The 19,002-nt window shown below is 53.6% G+C and overlaps 4 protein-coding genes across 4 annotated transcripts; 3 read left to right on the top strand and 1 right to left on the bottom strand.

Annotated features, from left to right (window-relative positions):
• Positions 1-1,791: 1,791 nt before the first annotated feature.
• Positions 1,792-3,350, top strand: MIND_00564400 (uncharacterized protein; the record flags this gene model as incomplete). The annotated part of the gene is made up of 3 exons (XM_037362417.1): positions 1,792-2,041; positions 2,085-2,965; positions 3,018-3,350. The coding sequence occupies 3 exons, from the start codon at positions 1,792-1,794 to the stop codon at positions 3,348-3,350; spliced, it is 1,464 nt and encodes a 487-aa protein (XP_037220338.1).
• Positions 3,351-15,827: 12,477 nt separating this feature from the next.
• On the top strand, positions 15,828-17,013 carry MIND_00564500 (uncharacterized protein; the record flags this gene model as incomplete). Its single annotated transcript, XM_037362418.1, has 5 exons — positions 15,828-15,966; positions 16,027-16,207; positions 16,258-16,347; positions 16,400-16,559; positions 16,627-17,013. The coding sequence occupies 5 exons, from the start codon at positions 15,828-15,830 to the stop codon at positions 17,011-17,013; spliced, it is 957 nt and encodes a 318-aa protein (XP_037220339.1).
• Positions 16,987-17,365, bottom strand: MIND_00564600 (uncharacterized protein; the record flags this gene model as incomplete). Its single annotated transcript, XM_037362419.1, has 2 exons — positions 17,107-17,365; positions 16,987-17,060 (listed from the first exon to the last, which is right to left on the bottom strand). Exons 1-2 carry the CDS (start codon positions 17,348-17,350, stop codon positions 16,987-16,989), a joined length of 318 nt encoding a protein of 105 aa, XP_037220340.1. The 5' UTR covers positions 17,351-17,365.
• Positions 17,366-17,440: 75 nt separating this feature from the next.
• Positions 17,441-18,094, top strand: MIND_00564700 (1,2-dihydroxy-3-keto-5-methylthiopentene dioxygenase; the record flags this gene model as incomplete). Its single annotated transcript, XM_037362420.1, has 3 exons — positions 17,441-17,694; positions 17,754-17,818; positions 17,871-18,094. The coding sequence occupies 3 exons, from the start codon at positions 17,441-17,443 to the stop codon at positions 18,092-18,094; spliced, it is 543 nt and encodes a 180-aa protein (XP_037220341.1).
• Positions 18,095-19,002: the final 908 nt, after the last annotated feature.

The raw sequence follows: 19,002 nt of genomic DNA on the forward strand, positions 1-19,002 counted from the left end.
TCAATCTATCACCTCTTTCCTTCGCTCCACAACGACACGCTTTCACGATATGATGTCCTGTGCGCCTGCGAGCCGCCCTGCGCACGGACGACGCTGACGTCAACGAGAGTGCAGACAAGGCGAAGGAGCAGGCCCCGTTGCTTTGGTGCGTGGCCAGACAGTAGACTTTGCCCGGCTCCCGCTCGTCCTCACAACTCAGACGGAGTTACGGGACAGCGTACAATGGGCCGCGCTCTATCCAGCTCGGGACTTGCTCGGGACCAGAGGATATCATCGACGTAAGCAATTGTCGGGTACCCAACACGGCACCCATTCCGCTGGGCGCCCTCTCTGTTGCGGTTAAAACCCTTGTTCATGCTTTCTTCCCTCATGTCCCTCTCATCTTTTTCCTCGGAGCTCGCCGCCCGCATCGTGTACTTCCTCCCCAATTCCGCTGGCCTCTCCATCGCGGCACTGGTGCACCCTTCCTTCACCCACTGGGTGCGTGCCGCCCGATCGCAGCCCTATGCGGCGCTTGGCATGAACGGGGTGTGTCAACGGTGCAAGGCCCTCCACCCCGCGAACCTGCCCGGGCACAGCATGCGGCAAAAGAATGGAAACGCAAATTGCCATAGGCTCGCCCCGGGCGTCGAACCGCAGGACGCGTCAGCGCCGCGGCGGCGGCGGGAGGTTCACAGCCGAAGGTGGAGTGGTGAGCTGGACCTAGCCCAAAGGCTGTGCCAAGCTGCCCCCAAAAACCGGAAGGAAGGATACCACGCGTGCGCGGCGGGGGGTCGAACCCTCGGCCGGCGCCGCACACGGGCGCCGCCGCCAGTGCGGACGGAACACCACTAGGGCTCGGGCGTCGCCAAGCCGGAATGCCCAACACTCCACTCTAACATCGTGCCTGCGCGCTGAGGGGTATAGCACGCCGGGGGTGTCGGCAATCTCCGCCTATTAGCACCGCAGCAGGGGCACCCGGGCCAAAAAGGTGCAGTAATTCTAACAAAGTGCAAGATCGCGCCGCGCGGGGTCGAACCCGCGTCTCGGGTTAAAGGTTTGTGGGTGACCCTGTGTCATGTAAGCACGCCCGCTGTACTGCTTCCTAGCTTCCCCACCGGCCCGCCCCGCGTCAAGCTGTGGCCCGCCCGCGTACGCCAAAAGAACGCGCCATCGAAGAATGACACACGGGCGGCGTCTCTCGCGCCGGCGTGCGCACAGCCTACGCCGCAGCGGATGGCACCGGACCCGAAGTACTGCGACGCCTCTGCCAAGCCGTCCCGAAGAAAGCGGAAGGTTCCCCATCGTCCTGGCCCCCACGCGGCCAAAGAAAGGCCATGCACGCTCACAGCTACCCCCCGCGCCTGCCTGCGCCAAAAAAGAGAACCAACCCTGATCCATCAAACATTGCGCACGCCCGTGAACTTGAAGGGTAGCAGGCCAGGCGCTGCGTCTTCTATATGCCCCACCCAGCACAACGCATGTCTGCGGCGAGGCACCCCACGGTGACGACATAGCCCTTGGGTTCAAATTCGCACCATTGCGGCGTGTCTTCTCCTTTCCATTGGTCCAGCGCCTGCTAGCCGTCCTCTACACACGCACGCACGCGACACCGACCCCGCCCAAGGATACGCCATTGGTAGCCTCCGCGCTATCCCCCACGGCCCAGAACCGCCGTCCTTTCCGACCTTGAGCCGTCAACGGAGGAAGATGGGAGCAGAAGGAAAAGAAGAAAAACGTGGCGTTACGGCATCATTGGCCAGGGCCGATCATTATCGCTGTCACGGTGTGACTCACCCACGCTTGACCGTCATGTCCACCGCCACGTTTTGCACCGACGACGTGCCCGACGAGCTGTGGCTCGAAATCGCCTCCCATCTTCGGTGCGCACAGCTCCAAACACTTCACCAGCTAGACAAGCGCTTGAGCCGGCTCACCCGCCCCTTGCTCTTCGCCGAGCTCACCTTTTCGCGGACGTTTTGCGCGTCGCCGACGCCGCCGATCGTTCGAGAGCGGGCAGAAGCGTCTGGGCTTCTGGCTGTCGGAAGATATGGCCCAGCTAGTGCGATCGTGCCACCTGAGCGTCAGGGTGCTGAGCGAGCAAGAGATTACCACGCAGATACCGATCGGTACGGACTTTGTCCTCCCCAGGGCAGACGAACTCGACTTCCTATCTCGCCGCCTCGTCGAAAGCCTTTCCCACTTTACTGGACTGCGGCGCCTGGAAGTTGACGATGAAACTCTATCGATGGCCGCGATTATTGGCATACATGGGTTGCCACTGCTGGAGCGCTTGGACCTTACGCGCTGCCATGTTGAAGACGACGCAATTGATCTATCCCTGGCTGTGACACAAGCGCCGCTTTCCGTCGTGGAGTTGTCCGCGTTCCAGTCCGTTGCCCCAGAGAAGGAGCGGTTCTGGAGCGCGTTTTTCAATGCCGATAGCCTGCGTGCTGTCACTCTGAACATCCAACTTGCTTTCTGGCTCCAGGATTCGCAAGTGGCACCAGTATTCCGGCGCACGACTAAACTCACATTGCTCTATCTCGCAACCGCCCCCGCTGCATCGCTGCCCCACGTTCTCGCGAAATCATTCCCCGCCCTGCAAGACCTCGGCCTCTTCCCTGCATCCCCCGCGCCGCGGCCTGAAGATGAACCAAACGAGTCGACACGGAATCCCCATGAATCCTTGTGTCCCATTCTACGCACCGCGCTCCTTCCAATTGCCGGCCAACTGGTGCACCTCCGTGGGTACTACAGCATCCTGGAACATTTTTCCATGGAACCGTGGCGGGTGAGCCACCTCGGCCTGTCGCCGCACCTCTTCTACGCGCTCGACGATCTTGCTGTGGCCCTCGACCCCTGCGCAACGCTCACGCATCTCTCGCTGAGTATATTCGACGTCGACACGCCGAGTCTGAACGCGACCCTGCGGCTCTATCCGCGGCTGGAGGCGCTCTACCTGCATGGCCTGGATCTCCCACTTGTAAATCCTCCTCCAGCCATGCCCTGCTCATGTCCATTGACTGAATTTCCAGCAAATGCCGATCTGGACAGAACTGGCCTCGGACCTCGCTCTGCCACCGACGCTGCGCGCACTGCTCGTCAATACGAAGCGCTGGCCAGACATCCCCGGAGAAGTGGCAGAAGCCGGCGTCCCGCCGACCGACACCGCGGCGCGTGCGCTGCTGGACGCGTTTGTGGGCCGGTACCCGCAGCTCACGCTCCTCTGGATCCGCGGACGGGACTTCTTCATCATGCGTAGCGGGGAGCGAGGGGCAGACGAGCGCGTCGTGGCCGTGTGCGACGATGTTGATGCGGTTAGCGACAAGTACATCGACTTGTGGAACCGGCAGTCAGAGTTTGTCTAGAGTAAGTACTCAATATATTTGTAGTGCAGTATAACCATATTCAGCAGCAAAATATGTGTTCTGAAGATATTCAAATATAATTTAGTATACATATTCCTGGAGATATTCAACATATCTGCTGCAGAAAAACTAAAAGCATAAGATATATGCTAGACTCTCAGGATAACTTCCTGTAGTATAACAGTTTGTGGGCATTATTTCAGATGAGTCAATCACATGATTCTGTGAAATGCCCAGTTGTCATGCATCTCATGGTCGGTCAGTCCCACAAACATTACTCTCACCTGTGGATAAGCACATAAAAGAAATATTTCCCTCTGAATCATAATTAAAGACTTAGAGTGCATGATTAAAGACTTAGAGTGCATGAGCTAGTGAACCATTCATAGGTTTCACCTAGGGTGCAGGATTGAATTATGGGGGGTTATTAAAACCGGTTTGAACTCCCAGCCGATTTAGAAACCGGTTTGCAAACAGGGATTGATTAAAATTGCCTAAAATGGCAATTTTTGACCTTTTGAATGATTTTTTGGGCTAGCATATGTATTCACTTGTTCTTTTACACCATTTCTCAAGCTTTCAGGGTACCCCCTGCTATCCTAAGTTATATTCTGTGTTGTCTGTATATGGTGTGACCCTATCACTGATGTGATGGTAACACTTAGAGCCTTTAAAAGACCTCCAGTAACATTAAATGGAGAGTAACAATAGTTGATTAGGATGTTACCTTTATAGCTGTAAGTATAGCTGCTACAGCAGGAGCCAAAGTCTGTCTAAAACCAGTGAATTGCCTAATTTTCCCACGGGTCATGTGTTTTGAAACAGCACTTTTTCTGGAAATAATTAAAAACAGCGGTTTGAAACAGCTGTTTCGAAACGCGGTTTGAAACACCACTTAAATCCTGCACCCTAGTTTCACCTTCATATTGGACCTAGTGTTCTTCTGCTTTCTATACAACTATACTCTCCCAAAACAGGCAATCACCAATAAACATCAGAAAGATCTAACAATACAATTAAAAAAAAATTAAAAACATTTTATACTGGTGGCAGGGATAGCTATATATAGTTCTGGTCAGTTCCAGCCAAATCCATTGAGAAATGCAGGGTAAATATCAGTCTATAAATGATGTTGTGTAACAGTTCTATAGAGTGAAAATTTGACTGCTGGCTTTTTCTTTTATAAATTGGAAATAGTTTTCAAAAACTACCAGTTACTCGATCAAGGTGAGATTCCATGCATTATTGGTCACCGGTTGGTGCAGGTGTTTGGGATGATTGTCGGCGGTGCGCGGAAGTTCTGACGATTATGTATACGTTTCTTGAATTCCACATTTTATGCAAGCTGCAATCTCCATGTGATGCAAAGCCTTACTGAAAGAGTACTGCAACAAGGTCAAACCAATCATCATTTCTTGACTGGCGGCCCTTAGCGAGCGCGGACATTATGTAAATTTGATCTAGGACCCCAAAGCCTCCTGTCGCGCCGGGAGGATGGGATGTCACGTGATTTGAGGCCGGAATATGTAAATAGCAACAGTTCAGTTCTGTTAGAATGATATATAATAACCCGAGTTGTTCCAGATGGAAGGTGCCTTGTCAGAATACTAAGTTGCCTACAAGTGACAATTGCTTGTTTAACAAAATTTTGAAGTTGTCTTAAAATTACTTATGTTTCTATTTCAAACTTGTTGTTTATTTATTAATGTTACAGTCTATTGCCCATACTGAAGCAGGGGTTCCCCTGACAAGTACATCAGGGGGGGAGTTCTGTAGCACGATATAGCCAGTGTAGCGCCCCCATTGGATTTGTAGTATAATATAGCACTATATATCGTTGGTGACATATGTTGTAGCTGCATGTTGTATCTGTAGTAGGGCATAAAATACATTGGCTTCAACTTCTGAATCTGACTCTACCAGTAATTACTCGACTCCCCGTAACAATACAAAATCAATATGCCAAAGATAAGGATTGAGATAAAAGGATTGCACCACATCCAGGACATTTTCTGATGTCAATCCCACTGGAATTTCCCGGGGTAATTTGAAAATAAGGTGACAGCTTCGATTGATTAGAGTGATTGGGATAATAGAGGCATGGCACCGATTTTGGTGAGTGAGCCCTACGCATGTCCGCGCTTTCCTGGGTTTGGTGCGTTTTGTCGCACAATTTCTGCCGAGGCTTGCAGAGCAGACGGAGATACTGGCACAGCTAACGACAAAAGCAGCGGAGTTGTGCTGGCCAGGTTGGCAGACCCACCACCAGGCTGCGTTTGATGCGATTAAACAGTCTGTTGCGAGCGCCGAATGTCTAGTGTCTATCGACCATCAAAACATGGGCGATAACCAGATTTTCGTTACCACTGATGCCAGCGACACCCGCTCGGGCGCTATCCTCTCGTATGGGCCGACATGGGAGTCAGCGCGACCGGTGGCTTTCGACTCTATGACCTTCAAAGGGGCAGAACTGAACTACCCTGTGCACGAGAAAGAGCTCCTCGCAATCATACGAGCCTTTCGAAAATGGCGGTCTGACTTGATTGGCTCAAGAATTCAAGTATTCACCGATCACCGCACCTTGGAAAAATTTTCCACACAACACGATCTCTCCCGCCGCCAGGCGCGATGGATGGAGTTCTTGTCGCAGTTTGAAATGAAAATCATTTATGTGCCCGGGAAAGATAATGAGGGTGCCGACACACTGTCCAGGACAGACTTTATCGAGAACGACCCACATGATGTGGATGGGCCAGAGGTCGAGGAGCTGCCCGTGGCGGCCTGCTTGCCTGCACAGATTGGGGCAACAATTGCCATGACACTGACGAGAGAGCCGCGGCTCGTGAATTCCGAGTCGTTGGCGCTGAGTGCGAGCATCCTTGACATAACCGCAGATGACTCCTTGCTGGAGTCGATCAGAAAAGGCTACGAGCTGGACAAATGGACAGCTAAGCTACCAAGCCTTCTTGGATCGCTGCCCGGTTTGCGTTCAGAAAATGGGCTGTGGTTTATAAAAGACCGGTTGATAATCCCTCGCGTGAACAACTTACGAGAATTATTCTTTCAAATGGCCCATGATGCACTGGGCCACTTTGGCTTCGATAAGTCGTACGCCTCGCTACGAGACGGATACTACTGGCCGAATATGCGCAAAGAATTGGAATCCTGTTATATTCCCGCCTGTGCCGATTGCCAACGGAACAAGTCCCGTACCACGCGTAAGACGGGGCCTTTGCACCCACTGCCCATCCCGGACGGGCGTTGTGACTCTGTTGCTATGGATTTCGTGGGTCCGTTGCCAGAGGACGAAGGGTACAACTGCCTAGCGACGCTGACTGACCGACTTGGGTCAGACATTCAGCTTGTCCCGACGCGGACTAACATTTCCGCAGAGGATTTTGCACTTCTGTTCTTTGATAGATGGTACTGCGAAAACGGACTTCCCCTGGAATTGATTACAGACCGCAATAAACTTTTCGTATCCAAGTTCTGGAAGGCGCTTCACAAGTTGACCGGGTGAAGCTTAAGATGTCGACGGCATATCATCCGCAGACAGATGGATCGAGTGAACGAACAAATAAAACTGTCATACAATGCATCCGTTACCACGTGGAAGCTAATCAGCGTGGTTGGGTGCGTGCACTACCACGGATTCGTTTCGCTCGACCCCCGGTGTTAACTCCTGAGGGTCAAGAGGAGTTCCTCGTCGACCGCATCGTGGATGAACGTGTCTATCGTGGCAGACGGCAGTTCAAAGTCCGGTGGTATGGTTACGGCAATGAGGACGACGAGTGGGTGGACGAGTCTGAGGTGCAGGACCTTGAGCACTTGGATGCATGGGAAGCAGGCCTTTCACAGGACGGTATCACAGAGCGAGGCTTAGCAGACGCTACAGCCACTGATGATGAAATCGTTCCGCCTACTGCCGTTGCAACAAAGAATACAGTGGTGGACACGACTAATGACATTTGTTCTCGTCTTCGGACTAGAAATGAATTGGGTAGAGCAATAACATTGTCTGTGTAACCCAGTGGATACTGGTATGTGAAGCGCTGACTGTGTTGTGGGAGGGTAGTTTTTTCTCTGAGAAGGGGAGGGTGTAAACCTGGCCTTATGCCAGTTCACAGGTAGTCATGTGATCATCTTTTTTCTCTCTTACGCCTACATCACTTGTACGCATAGTCTGTGGAATCCCCCTCATACAAGGGTCTTATTGCATCTGGCCCTTGGCTGAGTTGTCTTCTAGTGTTTCTGGGCTGAGGTACGCCCAGTTTCCAGGTAGCTAGGTCATAAGTGTGACAACCAGGTAAGAAGGTAGCAAGGTAGCAGTTCAAGTTAGGTCAGGTTAAGTGCAATTGCAAGAACAGGGAAGCAAGGGATCTTGTTTATAGGAAACAAGTGGCCAGGAAGCAAGTTTGTTTGCATATTTGAGTTAGTATCTTGTGACAAGAACAGATACATTCTCTTGTTCATTTTGTGAAGCACTTTGAAGGTTGAGCTTAACTTTTCCTTCCTCTTAGGAAACAAGTGGCCAGGAAGCAAGTTTGTTTGCATATTTGAGTTAGTATCTTGTGACAAGAACAGATATATTCTCTTGTTCATTTTGTGAATCACCTTGAAGGTTGAGCTTAATTGTTCCTTCCTCTGTGTTTCATAACAACAGTACAAAGTGATCTGTAGGAAGTTGTTAATAAGCAGATTCTATTGCTATATTTGGATATTCTGAATCTGTTAGTTGTTTCCTGCAACTTGAACCCCCGAACACACACACACACACACACACACACACACAAAATTAGTGGATTAGTAGATTAATAGGGTTGAGGTCTTGATTGAACTCCTCTATTAGTTCACTTTCCCAGTGTGTTAACGGCGGGCAGGTGTGGGGGGGGAGTCCTAAAATGAGTTAGCGGCCAGGAAATTAAACAGAAGCGATCACACACCTTCAGCTCTATGGTGGACTCATGCGCGGCAGTTCCAAGGACCAGCAGCTAAATGGCCAGGGGCTGTAGGGCTGTGGTGAATGAGGGAGAAGCTGTTGAGACCTTAGCTCTTCTCCCTCTCGAGAGAAAGCGGTACTCACAGGGAGGGAAAGGCACAAGATGAGGGAAAGTGTAAGGGCAACCCCAGAGGCCTGAGATCGAGGTCCTAGCAGGGGGGGATCCAAAGAGAAGAAACTCCAAGGGTCCGCCTGCTAGGTAGCTGACTATATACTGCTTGTCCGTAGCTGCCGCTGTCGGGCACAGAAGGCTTCGGCGGCGTCGCAGGCGAGGTCCCAGGGCGACCGTCGGAAGGGCGTTGACGGATCGGTGATTGTGCGGGTGAGATGGAGGGCCGGACCGGAGTCGGAACCGGAACCGGAATCGGACCGGAGTTGGAGCCGAAAGGGGGCCCCTGACATCACCCCCCCTTTGAATGCGGCGTCCCGACGCATAGACCGGAACGGAATCGAGTCGAAGGTCATAGAGGCGATGTGCCGTGGCTTGCCAGGGTACTTACGATAGAACTCCGCAATTTTCTCCGGGGCGAAGACACGGTCGAAGCGGACCCACTGGTCGTGCGACGCGTTGTAGCCTTTCCATCTGACAAAGTAGTTCAGCCGTTTACACCTCATCCTTGCGTCCAAGATTTCCTCTACTTGCCACTCCGGGACTCTGTCCTCGAGGTCCGGAGGGGGCTGGTCGTAGCCGGGGCATCCATCGAAGGGGTCGTCCTGGGCAAGCTCGAGCTTGACGACGGGGAAGACTGGGTGGAGCTTTGAGTAGTGCGGAGGGAGGTTGAGCTTGTAGGCACCTTTGCTAATCTCCGCGACTATCTTGAACGGTCCGAGGCAGTGGTGGGAGAACTTTTCCAAGGGGCGAGTCGTCTTGATGTCAGAGGCATCCAGCCCAACACGGTCGCCAACCTTAAACTCCGGAGACGCACTCCGTCTCCGGTCATAGTAGCGTTTGTACTCCTCTTTGGCCTTTGTGAGCGCAGCCTTGGCTTCAGCAACACCGGTGGCGATCCGGTCGCGGAACTCGTTCACCGACTTCATAGCGGAGCGGACTCCGGGTTCAAAGCCCATGCGCGGGAGCCGGCCCGAGTCCGTTATGAACGGGACTTGTTGCGTGGAGGAGTGAACATGGTTGTTGTAAGCAAACTCCGCGGCTGGAATCAGCTCATCCCAGTCGTCCTGCTGATAGTTGGTGAAGATCCACAGGTATTGCTCCAACTCCTGGTTGACTTGTTCTGTCTGCCCGTCCATCTGCGGGTGGTACGTGGTGGACGTGGCAGGCTTGATACCGATTAGGCGCCAGAGTTCTCGGGTGAAGTCTGCGATGAACTGCGAGCCGCGGTCGGAGACGTACTTCTCCGGAGTCCCATGGTGCTGCCAAACGTTCCGGTAGTAGAGGCGGGCTGCCCCTACTGCATCGACCGTCGTATGACACTCCGAGAAGTGGGTGTGCTTTCCGAGGGTGTCAACGACGATCATGATCACGTCGTACCCATGGGCTTCGGGAAGCTCTACGATGAAGTCGACGGAGACGGTATGCCAGCGTCCGGGGCGTTTCCGTGGGGTGCAGCTCTCCGTGGGGCAGTCTCCGGAGTGCCTTGGTGCGACAGCACAAGTCACAGGTCGCAACATACCGGCCGATATGGCGAGACATCTGAGGCCACCAGTAGTTCCGGGAGACCAACTCCAAGGTCTTGAAACGACCTGCGTGTCCGGCGACTCGGGTGTCATGGCAGAGCTCGATGATGCGTCTCCGGAGGTTATTGTCCTTTGGTACAACGATCTTCCCTCGGAAATGGCCCACTTATCAGACCATGAGGAGCGGGGGCCTCGAGCTTGACCTTGGACCTTAAGGAGTTGCCGGGCCGCTAGTGCGACGGGCTCCTCCAAGTCAGGCTCACCGGAGAGGGCATCGCAGATATCATGGAGGAGTTCAGAGCCAGGACCGGAAACGGAAATGCCCTCGAGTGCGCGGACATGGAAGAGTTCAGGCCGCAGAAGGACAACATCGGAGTTGTCGGAATCGACTTCCACTCATCACCTTCCTTGATCCGGACGTTGTTGAAGCCCCAACGGACATCGAGTTTGGTAAAGTAACGAGCGCCTTTGAGCCGGTTGATGAGGGGTTGATCAGCGGAAGGGGGTACCGGTTTTTGACGGTCATCGCATTGAGAGCACAGTAGTCCTGGACGAAGCGGAGTCCGCCATCCTTCTTCTTGACGAATTAGACCGGAGACGCCATTGGAGACTTAGAGGGGCGAATCCGACCCATCGACAGCCCTTCCTTGCGTTGCTCGAGAGGTGAGATGGGATACACCTTGCAGTTGGTGGGCTTAGTGTCGGGGACAAGTTCAATGGTGTGGTCCCAGGCTCTCCGCTCCGGTAGCATATCGAAGGACTCCTTGTTGAAGACGTCCTGGAACTCCTTAGCCCAGTCCGGAATCTCGGAGGGCGGAGCGGCGGAGTTCCTGGCAAAGGCTTCGGCCAGGCGCTGTGAGACGGTGCTACCTGCACGTATCTCCTCTGAGGGACAGAACAAGGTGTAGAAGATGTGGTCACCATCTTCGAGCTGGTCATCTTCGTCGTCCGAGTCCGAGTCCGGTGTCAGATCAGACAGGTCGGAATTGAGGAGGTCCATAGTGCAAACCGAGGGGAACAGGCCGGAGCGGAGACGTTTCTGGAGCGACCGGAGTCGCCGCAGCTCAGTCCGCTCGACGCGCTCTTCCTCACGGCATCTTGACCTCCTTGGTCTCCCAATTGATCTCTGGGTTATGTTTCCGCAACCAGGAGTACCCCAGGATAAGGTCTTGCTTGCCAAGGTGAGTGACGGCCAGTTGAACTCGTTCGGCATGGCCTTTGTAGCGCAGGACCAAGTCCGCGATCTGTTTGATGGAGCCAGCGTCATTGGGGGTGCCATCGACATTGAAGACCAGAATCGGCTGATCAAGAGTTCGGACCGGAATGCCATTCCGAGTGACGTAGTTCGTGTCAATGAAGTCGGAGGTGGCAGGTCGGAATCGAGACCGAAGTCGGAATCGTCTCCGTCCTCAGGGCCAGAGAGGTCCATAGTGCAAACCGAGGGGAACGGGCCGGAGCGGAGACGTTTCTGGAGCGACCGGAGTTGGCACAGCTTGTCAGGGGAAACCCTGATGCCGTCACTTGATCCCATCAAGCGCCGCGTCTCCGCTCGCGTCTCCGCGTCTCCGCTCGTGTCTCCGCGTCTCCGCACCCTGACGCTCTCCCTCCACTGCCCGCACCACATCCCACATCCAGTGATCCCCAGTCTTCGACTTCCCTGGCCACCCCTTTCCGGGAGTCTCTCCGCCGGCGGAGTCACCATCAGGGATCACTAATGCCATCGGAGACCCTCCGGATGTGGACGCACCACTTCCCTCCGAGACCTTGAGCCTATGGCCTTCTAGCCTCTCTGGGCTGTCACTTATCAAGGTCTCCCTACGATCTCTACCTGCTGGACCTCTTGGGTGTCCCCAACCCATGTCAGCGTTCAGGGTTATGTTCGGATGGCTGAGCCTTGCCATGGCTCCGCTCTCCACTCCGCCACCACGGCCCCCGTCATCGGGCCTTCCCCTGGGTGAGGCCTACTGCCGTTAAGGCTCGTGCCTACTGCAGCGCCCCAGGCTGCACGCCCTCACACCTCCACCTCTCTGGAGACGTCCGGGGACGTCTCCGAGTGACCCCTGTCGCTACCCTCCAGTGGTCATGGCTGGCCGCCATTCCCATTGGTCCTCTTCGACACTCCCCGGCCCTTGGGCTAGACCAGACTCCTTCCCTTTCCGCTCCACGCCTTCCCTCTCCGTTTCCGGCCGTCACGTCACGGTCACACACCCGGAGTCGATTCCGATTCCGATTCCGATTCCGGTTGTCACGGTCACGGTCACAAGCGGAGACGCCCAGAGGCAGCCTGGACCTCCCGAAGCCCTTCTTAGGCCTTCTAGGGATGCCTGGGCCCCTCCCTTGGCATCACGGTCCCAAACCTGCCTCTCCGGAGCTTCAAGGGCTACTCGACACTCACCTAGGGTCCATTAGCGATGCCTGACTTCTCCCATCCGTCATCCGTCACTATGCAGTCACTCTATCATTACTCCGGTCACTGGTATATAGTAGTGCACCTGGGCAGAGGGCTCCTTGGCTTGTTCTCTAAGGATTCCCCCTCTGCTCAGGTGAGTCTGTAGCGTCCCTTCCTGTTGTAGTAGTTCACTAAGGATTCCCCCTCTGCTCAGGACTCTGATTTCGAGCCTCGCGAGGTTGCCCTTACACAGCTCAGTCCGCTCGACGCGCTCTTCCTCACGGCAGGTCGAGCAATTGCGGGGACACCGTGTCATCTTGACCTCCTTGGTTTCCCAATTGATCTCTGGGTTGTGTTTCCGCAACCAGGAGTACCCCAGGATGAGGTCTTGCTTGCCAAGATGGGGGACGGCCAGTTGAGCTCGTTCGGCATGGCCTCTCTAGCGCAGGACCAAGTCTGCGATCTGTTTGATGGAGCCGGCATCATTAGGGGTGCCATCAACATTGAAGACCGGGATCGGCTGATCAAGAGTGCGGACCGGAATGCCATTCCGAGCGACATAGTTCGTGTCAATGAAGTCAGAGGTGGCACCACAGTCGACAAGCCCAGAGAGCGAGAGCTTCAACGCACTGGTGGTGGACTCTAGCTCCAACGGGAGGTGGAGGGAGTTTGCCCCAGGGGCAGCGGCAACAGTGTACTGCTTGGGCAGTTTCTTTTCCCAGGCAGTGAGGCAGCGAAGGACGATGACCGGAGTTGCGGGCGGAGTCGGAGACGGAGTCGGAGTCGAGGTGGGGGCAGGAGAGGGTGTGTCTTCCATTTCGGGCTCATTGTAGGGCAAGGAACTGCATTCATCATACAAAGAGGCAAAACGATTTATAGACGCGAACGAGGGCACACCAGTCACTCGTCGCGGGGGACAAAATCCTCTCCAGCCATCGACTCCGCTGCCGTCTCCGGCAGGGCAGCTGTGTCCGTGTAGCAGGCGATCAACTCTGCTAACATCTCGTCACCGAGTTGTTGGATCACCTCGTCGAGGATGTCCATCGACCGGACATCGGCGGGGAGGGGGCAATCCCGGGCGAGATGGTTTGGGTCGGCACACCTGAAGCAGGCATGACGAGGGGCACCCCGAGCCCTGGTGCGGTCCAACTCCATAGGGACAGGAGCTGGAGGTGCCGGAGCAGGGGCGCGGGCCGCGGGTGGGATCGCCGGCTTCCGATCGTGGGCTGTCGCCAAGGCTGTCGCGAAGGCCATGTCTACACTGTGAGTGCACAGAATGCAATGGCCAGGGTGAGAGCTGCAGTAGGCCTGAGGTGCTTGCGCGCCAGGTATTCAACTATATCGCCGGCTGTTCTTTCAAATCTTTAACAATTCCCTGACTGCCATCAGACCGCCGTCAGTCCGCTGCATGTTTGCCTCATGACATGCCATAGCCTGTCAGCCGCGGTAATTGCCCCCAGTGTCCTGCATTTACTGTATCAGTTTATTCAATTTGGTGTCAGGAAGTGGTAGCCAAAATTGAAATTTTGGTGCTGCCTAAATTTTTGATGCTTCAATGACTGTCTAATATTTGGCATTTAAATGATAAGTTGTGACGTACTGTAATATTTTGGTGCTGGAGGTCTAGTGTGACCTGTGTGACCTGTGTAACCTGTGACTGCCAAATCGAATAAATTGATATAGTATTCACCAATTTAAGCTGTGATTTCCACAAAGGCAGCAACTAGAGATAATTGTTGAGGATATCAATAAGCTTGTGTTAATCGGCATATTGTCCTGTGGCTTTATCAAGCCAAAAAACATGTCCAGACAGTCCAGATACTGTACTAATCTGACCCTAAGTTCATGTTACGTGTTACATAGCTAAAGAAACTCATCGTTAACATTCAGCTAAATTCAAAAGAAAAAATTTTCAGCCATCTCGGAGGTCAAAAAATTCAAAATCACTGAACTTAAGGTCGGATTAGTACAGTATGTTGCAATAAGGGAAGTGAGTATGCAGTTACATGCACCAGCCCTGATCATAATGTAAGAATAGTCAAATTATTAGTGCCTTTCTATATGAGATATTTATACATCATTTGCAACATGGGACTACAAATCAGCAGGATCACATACTTCAGGCTCCAACAATTTCTGTTTGACAAACTATAAAAAGGGGTTTTAACCCCTTTTTATTTTATTTATGAAATAAAAGAAAATAAAAGTTATACCAGGTTGCTTGATAACAATGATAATAGCAATAAATGTAAAAGACAAATATAATGTATATATATATATATATTCTTATAGCTTGTTGAGCCCACAAGCTAATGTTGGCGCTAAGATCATAATAACATATTAGATGAATGTTTCCATATATTTTTGATCATCGATCGATAATTGTAGTATTGCAAGAATAGTCAGAATTTAATAACAATAACTATCTTACATCATAACTTTTAGCTCTCTGTTTCTGTGCACTCGTTAAATTAAACCTGCATCCAGCACTCTAAATACTTTGCTATTTTAAGACTTAGAATTGAAAGTCCGCGAAGGGGTTGACAAACTTCAGTTCAAAACTGTCCATGGTGGCCGGCGCATACTCACGGCGATATCGAGTTCCTGGGACTGGCGAATGATAGCTTTCGCAAAGGACAGTCACGGTGAGTCACTGCGTGTCGACGAGCGCTTCGCAGAGCTGTTCCGATCATGTTCTGTATCTGAGCGGGGCCCGTGAGGGAAATTCCGCGGCAACAGCTCGGCGTTTGACGCGCGTTTGGCGACTCTTTTTCCATTCTCCGTGAGTCAAAGCCCACCGGCGACAGTACGTTCCTGCGGGGTATTTATAATGCTCCAGGAATAGTAGATAAGTAACCTTCGTCGTGCAGGCGACATCGACCCTGAATTGATATCGAAGTCAACGTCCCGGGGGCTTTCTGTCATGCATGGCTGCGATAACGGGCTCTTCGCGAATGGAGTCGCCGTTTGGATTTGATCTGCAAATAGGCATATAAGCACCGTGGGGGCGTAGCTGTGCGATAAAGGCTATTGACGCCGGCGGCAATCGAGAAGCACAAGGGATGTGGGCCGACATCTGCGGGCGTTGACAGCACACACGGAGAGATTAGAATGGAGCGTGTGTAACGGTGTGTTGTTGTGCCACAAAAGAAGGCGCGGAGGTTGCGACAGAGGAAATGGAAATGGACTCTGGAGGGCGAGCGCTGTTGAAAGACAGGCTGACCTAGGCGATTTCGGACGAGTTGTGGAAGCGGTGCAACTGCACGCGTGCCAGCAGCAAATCACGCTCGTATAGACCGCCGTCTTACAGGAATCACGAGATACCGCGAATAGTGTGGCTGAAAGAAGGGTTAGAGGGCTCGGATGCCGTATCGCCTTTTCATCCATGGGGAATATAACAGGCAGGTGCGGAGATAGCTTTGGGTCAGGCTCTTCGTGCAAGCGCCAGCACGAAATGAATGTCGATGGCCATAGCTTCAGGCTCAACCCCGACATTACTGCGCGACATATCCTGCCCCGGATAGCCCTACCGCCATCCCTACCGATTGGGTCAGCGCCATATACTAGGGCAAACGTTACCCACCCGAGACTCCGTGAGTTGTCAATTTTGTTCTCCGCTCATGACAAGTCGTCTTACTAGTATCCCTATGCAGACATCCGCAATATGGCTGACGCGCTGGTCGTGCTCGAGGCCGTCCGTCGCAGGCTACTGCGCCTTATAACCGTACGCCTAAGCGGGAGCGAACGCGACGAGCTGCAAGCCGGTAATGTCTTCGTCTGGGAGGAGTCTGATGAAGACGGGGGTCTGGTGCGGTGGACCGATGGCCGACGTTGGTATGTAGCCAGCATGTGACTGGGAATGCAGAGAAGCTCAGCCAGTGCAGGTCCCAGAGCAGAGTCGTCGGCGATTCATTGTTCTACCAGGAGAAGATCGAGATGACAGATGCAGAGAAGGACGCGAAGGCGCTTCGACGGTAAAGCGTGTCCTGCCATGACCATTTCCTCGCTGACGATCTACCGTTGCAGAGCACAGAGAGTGGTCAATCCTAGCCTGAATCTTGCTCCTCCTCCGCGGAATAAACGGCCAGGAAAGTCGGACGGCCTCACAAAACAGACGTACAGCTTCCAGGTGGTAAAGCAGCAGGGGCGACGGTCGTGTAAATGGCATCTGGTCGCCTACACCCGCGTAAGTCGCTTCACTGAGTGCTGGCTATGCTCACCGAAATGTACTCCATTGGATGGACCGCAGCCAGCTGCCAGTTCTTGAGGACTACGATGTATTCGCGGACATTCGCGCTCCGGAGGGAGTTTTCTCGAAGAGTAGAACCGCAGAAATTCCTCCTGACGCGCGATCTGAACCGCGGACGCCGCCCACGCCATATTCAAGCCGCCCGCTCGGCCATAGGTGGAGCCAACAAATAAACGGGTACAGACGGGATGAGCCCGTTGCCGCGCCGCAACTACCCTCGTCGATCATTTTCGATGGGGAGGCAACAGGACAGATGGAACTTGAAAGCTCGGTAGAGAATTTGAATGCAACGCCACGGGCAACAGTGGCGTTAGAACCCCACGCCCAGCCGGTCGATGTGGTTTCCCAGGAGGGCCGGCGGATCCTAGATGCGTTGCGAATACGGATATAGAGAGGACTCGTTGGATGCAGTCATTGAACAGGAAGTAGGCACGGAATCTGTCGAATAAGCCGCCATCTCACCGGAAATGAATCGGCGACATACGGTTGCGAGAGCCACTGAGATACCTGTGCAGATGGTGGAGTCGAGATGAATGTGTCGTTTGATAGGTGTTAGATATAACCCCGAAACCCCCGAATGGACAGACCTCAGGCGTCGATGTTTTTGTCAGCTTGTCCAAATCAGAGTATAAGTACTTGCCAGCCATTGAAAACAAGGTCGCGAAGACGGTAGTATCGTCATCCGTGAAGCCATATAAGATCTTGAGGGTATCTGAAGTGGCTGACATGACCTGGAAGTGTACCCATGGTGGCGGGATCAGAAAAAAAGAGTCGTCCCAAAAAGGAAATCGCTCCTTCTCTTTTCTCCGCCACCTCCCATGCGGGCATACTACTTCGACAACGTCCCTGGCGACCAGCGGCTCGCGCACGAGCCCGTCCCCAGCCGTCCCGTGGCCCCCGACACCCTGGCGCAGATGGGCGTGCTGACGTGGCAGATACCCGTGGCCGGCTACGAAGAGAAGCTCGATGGGATTGCGCGGGAGAGGGGGTACAAGAACAGTGACACTATTGACGTGTCGAGGGAGGGCATGGGCGAGGTCTACGAGGCGAAGATCAAGGGCTTCTTCCAAGAGTGCGTGGCGACCTTCTCATTGCTTTGACTGTCGCTGACCAGAGCTTTCCTACCGCCAGACACATGCACGAAGACGAGGAAATCCGCTACATACTGAGTGGGAGCGGCTTCTTTGATGTCCGCGGTGCGTCGCTGTAGCATTTTCGCTCCCTTACTCCGCTGACAATGCTTCACAGAAACACCGTCAGACGCTTGGATTCGCGTGGCCGCCGAGCCCGGAGACTTTCTTATCCTGCCCGCTGGCATCTACCACCGCTTCACCCTCGACGAACGGGACAACATCAAGGCCCTGCGGCTCTTCCAAGACGAGCCGAAGTGGATTCCCCATGCGCGTAGCGCTGCGACGGATGTCAACAACCATCGTGTGGGCTACCTTCGTGCCATCGGAGTTGGAGCTTAAGCATAGCGAGGCGGGAAAAGACAGACTAGCCGTGTAAAATGGTGTACAACAGCAACACATACGATGAATCTATGCTCCCTCCACATCCCTGTTCTTTCGCAAAGGGTCTCCCGTCCGACCCTAACCACCATCTCTTGGGTTGTTCTCGCGCCATTTGACGCCATCTTGCGAGTGCCTTCGCTCAGAGCTCCCACGACCAAAGCTCCGACGTTGTCCTGAGCCACCTTCTCTTGTCCCCCCTTCCAAAATGCGTAAATCAGGATCTAACTTGTGCAATATTCCAATGGGTCGATGGAAAGCAGCCCAGCCACAAGTCCCAAGTTGATTCAATTGCCAAATATCTAGCGCAACACGGATGAAAACTACCAATTACTCGATCAAGGTGAGATTCTATGCATTATCAGTCAACGCTCATGCCTTTACCTAGTCTGCGGAGAAGCTTACCACCCATTGCACTCCCTGATGCGCCGACTGGAATGCCGTCTTGTCTCCAACCAAGACAAATGAGTCCTGATAGAGCCCCACACTCGCAGCTGTCGTCGTACCGTCTTCGTTCACCCACTTGGGAACCAAACGACCGAGCCCGACGCTTGGGTCGATGGTCCACTATCACAGGTCGTCAGCGGGTATGTGGTGGAGCACATAAACAAACCAACAATCGCGCTGGCCGAAAGACTGGCCTTCCCTGTCGCGTCGGTGAGAGTGTTGGGCCCGCTGGACGGCTTGGCTCCGATCGTGGTCGGACCCGTGCCACCGAGGGGTATGGAGCTACAACGGATAATTATAGAGGGCGGCGAGCAGCTTAATAAGGGCGTACGATCCAGGAGTGTTGATGGAGCCCCCGATCCCGCCGATGAACGGGTGCGTGCTCGCGTTTAGAGTGGTGTCCTGTCAACAGCCTGAGTGAA

Source organism: Mycena indigotica, assembly GCF_014461135.1.
Source record: "Mycena indigotica strain 171206Taipei chromosome Unknown Mind.scaff0005, whole genome shotgun sequence".
NCBI classification, from domain to species: domain Eukaryota; kingdom Fungi; phylum Basidiomycota; class Agaricomycetes; order Agaricales; family Mycenaceae; genus Mycena; species Mycena indigotica.